Source organism: Nannospalax galili, unplaced genomic scaffold, assembly GCF_000622305.1.
Source record: "Nannospalax galili isolate Female #2095 unplaced genomic scaffold, S.galili_v1.0 scaffold482, whole genome shotgun sequence".
NCBI lineage: Eukaryota > Metazoa > Chordata > Mammalia > Rodentia > Spalacidae > Nannospalax > Nannospalax galili.
The window spans coordinates 618,872-631,962 of record NW_008347521.1 but is presented as its reverse complement, the minus strand read 5'-3'; the positions used below and the strand labels follow the sequence as shown (position 1 = coordinate 631,962).

General features: G+C 43.5%; 1 protein-coding gene across 1 annotated transcript in view; it reads left to right on the top strand.

Moving 5' to 3' along the window:
- Positions 1-592: 592 nt before the first annotated feature.
- The window catches only part of LOC103742954, a 22,637-nt gene continuing 10,138 nt past the window's right edge, over positions 593-13,091 (top strand). Inside the window, exons 1-4 of the mRNA XM_029568810.1 lie at positions 593-605; positions 3,662-3,831; positions 4,904-5,108; positions 12,729-13,078. Coding sequence (XP_029424670.1) covers positions 593-605; positions 3,662-3,831; positions 4,904-5,108; positions 12,729-13,078 — 738 coding nt within the window. The remainder of the gene's footprint in view (positions 606-3,661; positions 3,832-4,903; positions 5,109-12,728; positions 13,079-13,091) is intronic.

Below are 13,091 nucleotides of genomic sequence, written 5' to 3'. Positions count from 1 at the left end.
AGAGCCTCCCAGTGTCTCCAGCTGGCCTGGAACTTGCTATGTAGACTAGGTTGGCCTCAATCTCAGAGAGATCCACCAGACTCTGCCTTGTGAATGTTGGAATTAAAGGTGTATGTCACCATGCCCCGACATGAATTTTAAAAAAAAAAATTAAGTTATAAAGATAAAAGAAATCCAAAGTAGCAAATGATAAGTGCCAGGTGGGGGTAATAAACAGAATACCAACAGCAATCACAGAAAGAAGGAAAGAAAAAACACAAGGCAGGGAGGTAGACTGCCCTGGTGCATGAGGTAGGAATGAAATTGAGTTACTAGAAACGACAGGAAGGATTCATCGAGTGCATCGCGTGCACGTCAGATCCCTCCGCTACAGCAAGGCTGTGCATGCACGTGGGGTGGCAGTGTGATGAAAACAGGGCTGTGGCTTTGCATATTAAGGCGAATGAAACCTCCAGGGCTTCTGAAGGAAAGCCTTCTTTGGATTGACTTAGTTTTGTTCTAATGTGGTGTTTCTATAGTGAGAAAAGGGAGAGACTGGCCATGTACCAGGCTCTTAGAGCTTGGAGCGTCGTCCAGCTCATCATGGGCCTGAATGGCAGGCTTGGGTGAGGAACAGTCCAAATGGAGCGGAGCCACTGAAGATGGCAACACAGCTGGACACACGTGGGCTGTGTGTTTTTGTGTAACTATTCCTCAGAGACCAAAACCGTCCCTCCTGGAGGGAGAACTCCTGTGACTGGAAATGGGGAGGAAGCTCAGAAAGTTCTAGATTCACAAGGCTCCTCCCCCAAGCTTGCCTAAGCAGGAACCCTGCTGGAAAGAGAGATTTCATGAGCTGAGCTGCCAGCAAAGCTGTAAAGCAAGGCCCAGGGATGCAGCTTCTAGGATCTGTCAGCATGCTGGGACTGGCTTTTCAGTGATGCCTGCCTTTGATTCACCCGTGCTCCTGTAAACACACCTCATACTCCTGTTCACCAAGCTAGACGTGGGGAGAATCATTTCTTTGATCTGTCACTGATGCCCTAGCTAGAGTGAATAGACTTTTCCCCAGGAAAAGTCACACAGTAAGTTTACCTTTGAGAAAATATTGTGGAGGGGCTGGAGAGATGACTCAGCAGTTAAGAGCACTGGCTGCTCTTGCAGAGGACCCGGGTTCGAATTCCAGCAACCACATGACAGCTAACAATCCTCCCTAACCAATCCCTCATCCTCTGCAAGAGCAGCCAGTGCTCTTAACCACTGAGCCATCTATCTCTCCAGCCCCCAGACTGTTCAAATTTTGATCTTATTTGAAGATAAGTAGTGAACGGACACGTCTAAGTGGGACTTAGTATGGGCAGAATTGTTTTTCAAGAGACACTAGTGTTAAAGCAACTCTTAGAAAGGTTTTTCTGGAGCTCTTGCAGAGTTGCAGTGGTTTTAAGTCATCTGTTTTAACAAATTATTAGTGGGAATTTTGTTAGGTGAGTGCTCTACACTGAGCTCCACCCCAACCTTTGTGGAAATTTTTGTTTGTTTAGAGTTCAGGCTATGTGCATCACACAAAACAAAAGTGACAGCCGGGCATGGTGGTGCACACCTTTAATCCCAGCACTCAGGAGGCAGAGGCAGGTGGATCTCTGTGAGTTCAAGGCCAGCCTGGTCTACAGAATACAAATTTTATCCAACAGATTGGCCTGTGAGGAATCTTCTTAAGTATTAATGAATGAGGACCGGCTCTGTGGGTGGTGCCATCCTTGGGCATTTGGACCTGGGCTCTGTAAGAAAGGTAGCTGAGCAAGCCAGGGAAAGGAAGCCAGTGAGCAGCGTTCCTCCAGGGTCTCTGCTTCGGTTCCTGTCTTGGTGTCCCACGATGCTGGACTTGTAAGCTGAAATAAACCTTTTCCTCCTCAAGTTGTTTTTGGTCTGCGTTTATCACAGCAACAGAGAAGTAGCTAGAACAATTAAATGCAATTGACTTGTTCAAAAGGGAACTTGGAAGGGAGATGAAATGAGAAATGTCTTAAAGATAATACTAAGCCCAATCAGCTGGTGAATTACGGAGATTTAAAATTTGGCAGTGTATTTTCTTAAATTGCCTTTATAAAAAAAATTGTTGCTCAGAAATACTTTAAGGGCTGGGCATAGAGGCACATACCTTTAATTCTAGCACTTGGGAGGCAGAGGCAGACAGATCTCTATGAGTTCGAGGCCAGCCTGGTCTACATAGCAAGTTCCAGGTCAGCTGGGGCTACAGGGAGACCCTGTCTCAAAAAGACCTAAAAAGAAAAGAAGAAGAAGACGAAAAAATAAATACTTTTAAGAATTCAGGGCTGGGGATGTAGCTCAGTGGTAGAGTGCTGGCCTAATATTCAAAGTCCCCAGATTCAGTCCCCAGTACCATCAACACAACAACAAAATTTCAGTAAAAATTATAAAGCAAATTTGGTAAAAATTTAGAATTCAAGAAGCTTTGCCAGAAAATGTTACTGCCAAAATTTACCAATGTTAACTGCCTACGGGGTTTTGATCTGGTTCATTTTCTACACCAATTAAAGAATTAAAAGGCAGGAAAAATCTCAGACAGCAGAAAGCAACAGGCAGGAAACCCTATTAAAAGTGTATAAGCGGGGAGGGGCTGGAGAAATGGCTCAGCAGTTAAGAGCACTGGCTGCTCTTGCAGAGGACTCGGGTTTGATTCCCAGCACCCACATGGAAGCTAACAACCATCCGGAATGCCAGTTCCAGAGGAATCGCATTGCATGACATGGGCACACTTACATACATGTAGGCAACATGCTGATATACATAAAATAAATATTAAAAGGCACTGGGTGCTCATTCTTTTGTAAGTTAAATACACATAAAATATATAAAAAAATTAAAATTTTTAAAAAAAAGAAAAAAGCCTTTTTCAAACACGGGGGGGGAGAGAGAGAGAGAGAGAGAGAGAGAGAGAGAGAGAGAGAGATCTCCACAAGTACAGAGGGGATGTGGAACTGAAAAAGCCAAAAAGCCAAAGCCTCCAGGAGGACGTAGGACTAAGTGTTTCTGCTAGTATAAGGCCCCTCCTCTAATTTTGGATTGGTCAACTTAAGCAAAGAAGACAGAGCTGTGATTGGCTACAGCTACAAGCTGAGATGTGTTCAGATCTGGCCTTGGTCTTATCTAAACTGGTCTGGACTGCTTAGCCACAGGAGGCCTTGCTAGCCAGAAAGAAAGCCGGCCAGGTTTTTGTCTCAAATCAAGAATAGGAAGTGTGCCATCTTTATGTCAGCGGCCCTGTCAGCCTATCAGGGATTTAGACCCTTATGCCAATGTATCCCCTGCCCAGCATTCCCAATGTGTTGTGGTACTGTGTCTAGCATGAATCAATTTAGGTTTGAATTTGTATACAAAACTGACTTTTGAGGAACTCTAGATGTGTTAGTTCTACATGTCTCCTAGGATGTAGAAACCCACTCCTAGCAGAAACTTACATTTCATATGCCACTGGGAAGCTCACAGTGCTCTAAAGGGACTTTCATAGAATGAGATGTGAATAGTTGTTCCATTTTTATGAGGACACAAACTAAAACCTGAGCATCCCTGGGTGAGAACTCCATCCCTCTGGGTTCAGGTCCTACCCATCCTGTCTCCTGAGTGACTGTGGTGAGGAGTCAAATTCATTTTCCTTCTGCAGATTTCACCGGAAGTTTGGCCGTCACCACTCCCGAGCAGACAGTTCAGAAAGCCAAAGGGGAGACTGCGTATCTGCCCTGCAAGTTCAGCCTCAGCCCTGAGGACCAAGGACCACTGGACATTGAGTGGCTGCGGCTTTCAGGACCTGATAATGAGAAGGTGGACCGTGTGGTGAGTGTGTGCCTGCTCACTGTCACTAAGCAGAGGTCACATTGCACATTGTGCTCATCACTCAGAGAGGGACATGGATCTGGAAGCCCCAGTGCCCAGGCTTGTGATCCTTATAGAGTGACACGGATAGTAAGTGACCCAAGATTGCAGAAGAGGAAAGGTTCATCAAAGTTCTTCAAGGCTTCAGGGGACAGATGTTATGAAAGTTCTGAGAATCTAGTCTTGAAAGTGTGTGACAGGAGGCAAAGAAGAGTGGAGGGGTGTCCTGAGTAGGCCGGGCAGCCAGGGGAGTGTGCGCAGAGTCCGTTTACCCTCTGTATCTGTCTTCAGCTAACTCTGCAAAGCCTTCAAAGCTATAGTGGCGGCTGAAGAAATGCAGTAGAATTAGGTTCCTGCGTTATTCATAGAAGGTTTGGAGCAAACTTTTTGGTTTTTGTGTGTTTGCTTTATTTGTAACTTGATATAACACTCAAACACTTTTTATAATTTTTTTTCTTATTAGTGTTTAGAAACTGTTTCCAAACAGTATTTTTTAAATTGAGTTTAATTTGTTTTGTTTTGCTTTTTCAACACAAGGTCTCCCTATAGCTCCAACTGGCCTGGAGCTTATCATATAAACCAGGTCTCCATCTCACAGAGATCCACCTCCTCTGCTTCCCAAGTGCTGGGATTAAGGGAGCACACCACCACACCTGGCCCCCTTTAATCTCCAACTGAACCTGGGGCTCATTTACCGGCTAGACTGGCTGACCAATGAGTCCCAGATTCTGCCTCTCTCTACAAACCTCCCCACTCCAGCCGTAGGGTTATAGATGTGGTCATGCCTGGTTTAAACTGGCTCTCGGGTGCCTGCCTTGGTTCCTTGTGCTTGCCTGGCAGGCACTTTGTGATAGCCATCGCCACAGCTCTCTTATTCGCCCCCCCCGCCTCCCTCCTTTCCTTCTTTTTTCCTACGTTTTGATTCTATGTTAGCATGGTGTATGTAGAGCTCTTCACAAAACAGGTTTTTCTGTTGGTTTTGTTTCCTATTTTGTCCACTTAACTTTTTTCTTCTGTTCTGGTTTTCTTTTAGATTATTTTATACTCTGTAGACAAGATCTACTATGACTTCTGTGAAGATCTGAAAGGACGAGTACACTTCACAAGTAACGATATCAAATCTGGAGATGCCTCGATCACTGTAACAGATGTGCAATTATCGGACGCTGGCACCTATCGATGCCGAGTGAAAAAAGCCCCCAGTGTTGCCAACAGGAACCTGCAGCTGACAGTCACTGGTGAGTAACTGTTGTTGGTGATGTGTTTCCTAGTAATGGGGTAAATGGGCACCATGCCATAGTAGCAGCATTTATGTAACACAAAACTCGGATTTTAGCGTAATCATTTTATTTATTCTTGCTATGCTAGGCCTCATGCTTGCTAGAGCAGGGCTCCAACACTGAGCTACATTCCTAATCAAACTTAAAAAGAGGTAACTCAGACCTGGCATTGGGCTTCTAGTTTGATAGCCTGTGGTATCTGGGGGAGGCATTGTCTGCCTGTTAGAGGGTAACTCCATTTGAACCCTTTTATTTATGTATATGGATATGTTTTAGGAAACTTCTAGGAAACTTCTACAGTACTGGGTTTCTGTATGGATTTTTCAATCTTTTTAAATTTTGAGGTAGAGGGGTTGAAACAGGGTCTCTCCATAGCCTAAGCCAGGCTGGAACTTCCTATATAGACCAGGCTGGTCTCAATCTGATAGAGATCTGCCTGCCTCTGCCTCCTGAGTGCCGAGCACAGGCAAGGCTTCTTCAGTCTTTAGTGTTAGTTTGCCCTCCCCACACTCCCTCCTCTACCCTGCTCTCCCTCCTCCCACCCATTAAACCCTCCATGTTCCACTGTTCTCCTTCCCCCCTTTATATCACTGCAGTCTATCTTCTTGTCCTTGAAAGTCTCCACTCTATACATCTTACAAGTTTCCTGACCTCTAAGATTTAAAGCTAGCATCCACATGTGAGAGAGAACATGGGACATTTGTCTTTCTGTATCTGGGTTACCTCACTCAGGAAGATTGTTTCCAGTTCTGCCAATTTACATGTGATTTTCAGAAGTTCATTTTTCTTTTTTTTAAAAAAAATTATTATTTAAATGTTTTATTATTTTTATTTTATGAGTATGAGTGTATCACCTGCATGTATGTGAGTGCACCCGTGTCGTGCAATGCCGTGGAGGTCAGAAGTGGGCTTCAGATTCCCCTGGAACTGGAGTTACGGACGGTTCATAGCCGCCATGTGGGTGCTGGGAATCAAACCCATGTCCTCTGCAAGAGTAGCCCATGCTCTTAACCACTGAGCCATCTCTCCAGCCCTATATTTTTATTATTTTTATTCTATATGTGTATATATATTGCCTGCATGTAGGTAAGTGCACCCGTGTCATGCAATGCCCGCGAAGGACAGAAGAGGCTGTTGGATCCCCTGGAACTGGAGTTACTTACATACAGTTGTTTGCCATGTGGGTGCTGGGATTCGAACCCGGGTCTTCTGCAAGAACGACCAGTGTTCTTAACTGCTGAGCCCCATTATTTGGGTTGTTTGTTTTCTTGGTGGGTAGATTTTAGTTCTTTGTATATTCTAGATATACAAAGTGCATAGATGGCAAAGATTTTTTTCCCCATTTTGCAGGCTGCTTCTTCACTGCAGTGATGTTCCTATATAGAAAACTTCTTAGTTTCGTGAAGTCTCATTTGTTAATTGTTGGTCTTTATGCACTACTGGGGTCTTGTTCAGAAAGTCCTTTCCTGTGCCTGTAAGTTCCAGAGTATCTCTACTTTATTCTCTTTCATATTTAGGGCATCAGGTCTTATGTTTAGGTCCTTGATCCATTTAGAGTTGAGTTTTGTGTAGGGTGAGATAAGATCTAGTTTCATTCTTCCACATGTAGCTATACAGTTTGATCACTCTTTGTTGAAGGTGCTGTCTTTTCTTCAGTGTGTATCCTTGGCTCCTTTGTCAAAATCAGGTGCCTGTAGGTTCATGGACTGGGTCTGTAGTTCTAGTCTATTGATCAGTGTGTCTGTTTTTATGCTGGTACCATGCTGTTTTCGTTGCTGTGGCTCTACAGTATAACTTAAAATCAGAAATGGTGATCCATTCAACAGTTCTTTTATTGTTCAGGATTGTTTTTGCTATCCTGGGCTTTTTGAATTTCCATATGAAATTTAAGATTTTTTTTTCATTTTTTGTCAAGAATTACATTGGAATTTTGATGAAGATTGCATTGAATCTGTACATTGCTTTTAATAGTAGGATTGCTGTTTTCACAATATTAATCCTACCAATCCATGAGCACCGGAGGTCTTTCCATCTTCTGGGTTTTTGTTGTTGTTGTTCTTAATTTCCTTCTTCAATTTTTTTGGTAAGTCTTTCATTTCCTTGGTAAGATTTATTCCAAAGTTCTTTTGGTTACTTTGGCTAAAGGTTTGTCAATCCTGTTAACACCTTCAAAGAACACGCTTTTTGCCTAATTGCTTCTTTGTAGTCACTTTTTCATTTCTAGTTGATTAATTTCAGCCCTGATTTTAAGTATTTCTTCTCATTTATTGTTTTCGGGTATTGTTTGTTCTTGTTTTTCCAAGGTATTCAGGTGCGTCATCAAGTTATTAATTTGAGATCTCTCAATTTAAATTATTTTAAAAGATTTGTTTTTATTTTATGTGTATGAGTGTTTTGCCTGCATGTGTGTAAATGCCCCATGTGTGACAAGGGGGCAGAAGAGAGGGTTGGATTTCCTGGAAACGGAGTTACAGGTAGTTGTCAGCTGCAGTGTGGATGCTGAGAACCTAACCCGGGTCCTCTGTAAGAGCAGCAGCTGCTCTTAACCACGGAGTCATTTCTCCAGCCCATCAAATTTTTGATGTAGGTATTTAGTGCTATAAACTTTTCTCTTCGGACTGCCTTCCTTGTGTCCCATAGATTTTGGTATGTTGTTTTCGTTTTCATTCAAATCTAGGAATTTATCATTTATTTCTTGATTTCTCTCTCACATTATATATATGTATATACATACATACATATATATATGAGTGTTTTGACTGCATGTATGTCTATATGTACAATACCCATGGAAGCCAGAAGAGGGTGTCAGATCCCCTGAAACTGGAGTTACGGCTGCCATGTGGGTGCTAGGAACTGAACCTGGGTCCCCTGCAAAAGCAGCCAGTGCTCTCCACTGTGCCATCCCTCCAGCCCCCTTGATTTCTCTCTTTACCCAATTTTCATTTGATAGTGTTTGTTTAGTTTCCATGAGTTTCTATACTTTCTGCAGTCTCTACATCTCTTGATATCCAGCTTTATTCCTTTGTGGTCAGATGCAATACAAGATGTTAATTCAATTTTCCAATATTTGTTGAAACCTGTTTTTATTTTATGTGTGTGTCTTGGCTACAGGTATTTAAGTGCACCCATGTCATGCAGTGTTCATGGAGGTCAGAAGAGGGTATTGGATCCTCTGGAAATGGAGTTAGCGATGATTGTTAGCCATCATGTGGGTGCTGGGAATCGAACCCGGGTCCTCTTCAAGAGCAACCAGTGCTCTTAACTACTGGCCATCTCTCCAGCCTGTCTCCCACTCAGTTTCTTTATTTCACTTTCACTAACTGAAATTTTCAATGTTTATTCCAGTTTGTGTTTCTTCAGAAAGTCTGTGTATTTATTAAGTTCTACTTTCATATCTTGAAATTTTTCATCCCACGCAGCTCTGTGTTTTCACGGTCTTCTAGAATTTACGAATATCCTCTTTGAGTTCCTTGAATATACTTATTATCGCTCTTTTGACATCACTGTCTTGTGCATCAACTATATTGCTTTCCTCAGGGAGCTTAACTATGGTGGTACTTATTTCTGGAGGTGACATTGTTTTAGTTATTTGTGCTGTTTATGTTTTGTGATGGGACCCGGGCATCTGGAGTTAGGTTGTTGTTGATGCTTCTTGGTATGGATATCTGGTCTCACATTTATTGAGTGGGTATTTGGATGTTTGTTTGCTGTTACCCCTAGTTACCAGTTGTGGACCAGCTGAAAGATACTTGAGATTCAGTCTTGGGGTCACTCAGTGTGGATATGTAAATGGGGTGTCAGAAGTGGTCCCAACTCCTCTAGGGATAAGGGATAAGTGAAACTTCTGAGCCCAGTAGTAAATGTTCTATAGCACTAGAAGATTCTCGCTGCCAATCTTCAGAAATTTGTGGGGGGTCAGTGAGTTTTAAGGTGGTCCTATGGTGGCAGGGTTGGGGTCACAACAGGAGTGAGCAGTTCTCCCCAAATCAGGGTGCTGGACACCACACCATCCTCAGAAAGAGGTAGGCGGGGTGAAAGGCTGGCTGGAGGTCCCTACCTGGGATTGGGGGTGCAGGATGCCATGTAAAGCCTGGGCAGCATGCTTGTTGGGGTGGCTGCCTCACCATGGCGACTTTACACAGATGGACAGTGGAAGCAAAATCCATTATGAAAGCAACATCACCTGTTCTACAACCCAAGGTCTCATGTTTTGGGAAACTCTGAGGAATCATTTTTGGTAGGAATTTCTGATTTTTCTGATTGGCATAACTCTGGAAATATCTAATTAGGGCACCCCCATATTAACTCTTCCTTGATCCTTTATAGAAGCACTGAGGGTGAGGTCAGGAGTCTTTTTCTAAAATTTTTTTTTTTTTTGGTCTTTTTGAGAGAGTGTCTCCCGGTAGCCCCAGCTGTTCTGGAACTCACTATGTAGACCAGGCTGGCCTTGAACTCACAGAGATCTGCCTGCCTCTGCCTCCTAAGTGCTGGGATTAAAGGCATGCGCCACCATGCCTAGCTTCTAAATATTAAAAAAAAATATTTTATTTATTACTCTTATTTTATGTGTATGAGTGTATTGCCTGCATGTATCTGAGTGTACCCATGTCATGCAATGCTGAGGAGGTCAGAAGATGGTTTCGGATTCCCCTGGAACTGGAGTTAAGGATGGTTTGCAGCCACAATGTGGGTGCTGGGAATCAAACCCGGGTCCTCTGCAAGAGCAGTCAGTGGTCTTAACCACTGAGCCATCTCTCCAGCCCCCAGAGGTAAGAAGTCTTAACGTGGGAGTCAGAGTTGTTCTGCTCCACTCCAGAGCAGGAGTGTCAGACACAGAGCCACAGAAAGGGGAGCATGTGCTATGCTGGATAGCTTTAGTGTCAACCTGACACACCTGGGTTGAGGGAGCCTCAATTGGGGAATTGCCTCTATTGGACTGGCCTGTGGCCATGTCTGAGGGGCATCTTCTTGATGAGTGATGTGGGAGGGCCCAGCCCACTGTGAGTGGTGCCACCCCTGGGTAGGTGGGCCTGTGTTGCATAAGAAAGCAGGCTGAGCAGGGGCCAGGGGAGCCAGCCTGTAAGCAGGATTCCTCCATGGCCTGTGCTCCAGCTCCTAACTCCAGGTTCCTGCCCTGAGTTCCTACCTTGGGCTCCCTGATGAGCTGTGACCCAGGAGACGTAAGCTGAATAAACCCTTTCCTCCCCAAGTTGGTAGTGGTCAGAGTGTTTTGTCACAGCAATGAAGAACAAACTAGGACATGCACTGTACACACTGGCAGTGTCAGGTTGTGCTGGTGGTGAGTCAGTCTTCTGCTGGCAGCACTGCGGAGTGCAGACTCTGGTCAATGGTACTTTAGCCCAAGTGGAGCCAGTTAGGAATGTTTCCTAGGGTGTGAAATGAGTAGACTAGAAGAAGCGACTGCAACGTCAATCATGATCTCCCGCCTCCAAACACATCTTGATGCTCCTTAGTAAATTTAATTGTATTTCTCTCCTTTGTGTGTTACTATTTGTGCTTTTATTTATTTAAATTACATTTATGTGAGTGTGCATGTGTATAGGTAGGTGCATGCGACAACACGTGTAGAGGTCAGAGAACATCTTTCAGAAGTTGCTGTTCTCTTTCCACTCTGGGTTAGGAATGGAACTCGGGTCCTCAGCATACCTGGCAAGCACTTTCACCTGCTTAGCCGGCTAGCCGGCCCTGAATTTACATTCAAACCATGGTATTGCCTGTCCACATTTGATCTTATTTCAAGACAAGAAGTGAATAAACTCATTTTTTATGTAGAAATGGCTATGATCAGAATTGCGATCAGAATTGCATTTCTTTGGAAAAAAAACAAAAGTACACTGATTATACTCAATAGAATTCCTCTCTTATAGATTAAGAAATAATACCTTTTTCTCACTGCTATTAAAGCAACTGTTAGAAGACTGGAGGTTTTCTTGAACTCTTGCACAGGTGCAAGGGGCCGGAGCCATCTGTTTTAACAATTAAATTTTCAGTGGCGTATTGTACTGGTTAAGTGCTCCGTCACTGCGCTTCACCGACATTTTTGTGAGTTTGTGCTTATTTAGAGCTCAAATTATTGTGTATCAAACAAAACAAAACAAAAGGCCTTTCAATGTTATCCTAAAGTGTGATCTAGGTAACTAAATGGAAGGCTTCAAAAAGTGTGTGTGTGTGTGTGTGTGTGTGTGTGTGTGTGTGAATGTGTGTGTGTGTGTGTGTGTGTGTGTGTGTGTGTGTGTGGGACTGCGGTGCACTTGCTTGAGTGTGGATACCTGAGGTCAAGTTTGTCGATTTGATTCTTTTCTCCACCTTTACGTGGGTTCTGGTGTTGAACTGGGGTCACAAGCCTTGCCTGCCTTGTAAGTCCTTTGCCAAAAAAAGTCATCGTACTGGCCTGGAATGCAGATTTTATAGAATACACAAGTTGTGAAAATTTTCAATGTCTCCTCAAAAATAACGAAATGAATATGATTCACGTTTTCAGAAAGGAAATAGGAAAGATGTAGACGATAAATGTCTTAAAGATAATATTAAGGGGGGGGCATGGTGGCACATGCCTTTAATCTCAGGACTTGGGAGGCAGACGTAGGCGGATCTCTGAGACTTCCAGGCCAGTCTGGTACATAGTGAATTCCAGGCCAACCAGGACTACAGGAAGACCCTGTCTCAAACAAAACAAAACACAAAAAAACAAAATATATATATATATATATATATATATATATATATATATGTATATGCATATATAAAGAAACAATGATGTTTCTTCTTAAATTGTCTTTAAATTGTTCAGAAAAATATTTAAATTTATTAATTTATTTTATTTGTATGTGCGTGTGCCTGAGTATATGTATGGGCATCACATGTGAGCAGGTGCCCATGAGGGCCAGAAGACTTCAGATCCCCTGAAGCTTGAGTTACAGATGGGCGTGAGCACAACATGGGTGCTAGGAACTGAGCCTGGGTCATCTGAAAGAGCAGCAAGCACTCATAACAGCTTAGCCTGTCAGAAATATTTTTAAGCATTCAGGACTGGGGATGTGTAGGTCAAGGGGTAGTGCTGACGTAACATACACAGTCCCTAGATTCAATACCCAGTATTGCAAGCCACAAAATTATAGAATCAGATTTAATAAAAATTTAGAATTAAAGAAGCCTTGGCAGAATGTGTCAAAGTAAACAGCGTATGCCTTGCCTAGAGCTCCCAGTGTCTATGGCCAGCATGTACCAACTTAGCTTTGAATCTGTAGACACAACAGATCTTTCAGCTCGAACTGAATTTAGTTCTACACTGAGATATGGAAACCCCTTCTTTATAGTTTATATAACACTGGGAAGCTCACAGTGTTGTAAAGGGACTTTCATAGAATGAGATGTGAATAGCTGTTCCATTTTTATGGAGACACAAACTAAAACCTGAGCATCCCTGGGTGGGATCTCCACCCTTTTAGGTTCAGATCCCACCAAATCTCTACATCCTGTCTCCTGAGTGGCATAGTGAAGAGTGACCTGGTGAGTGACAGCAGATGCTTAGAGTCATTCATTTTCCTTCTGCAGATTTCACCGGAAGTTTGACCGTCACCACTCCCGAGCAGACAGTTCAGAAAGCCAAAGGGGAGACTGCGTATCTGCCCTGCAAGTTCAGCCTCAGCCCTGAGGACCAAGGACCACTGGACATTGAGTGGCTGCGGCTTTCAGGACCTGATAATGAGAAGGTGGACCGTGTGGTGAGTGTGTGCCTGCTCACTGTCACTAAGCAGAGGTCACATTGCACATTGTGCTCATCACTCAGAGAGGGACATGGATCTGGAAGCCCCAGTGCCCAGGCTTGTGATCCTTATAGAGTGACACGGATAGTAAGTGACCCAAGATTGCAGAAGAGGAAAGGTTCATCAAAGTTCTTCAAGGCTTCAGGGGACA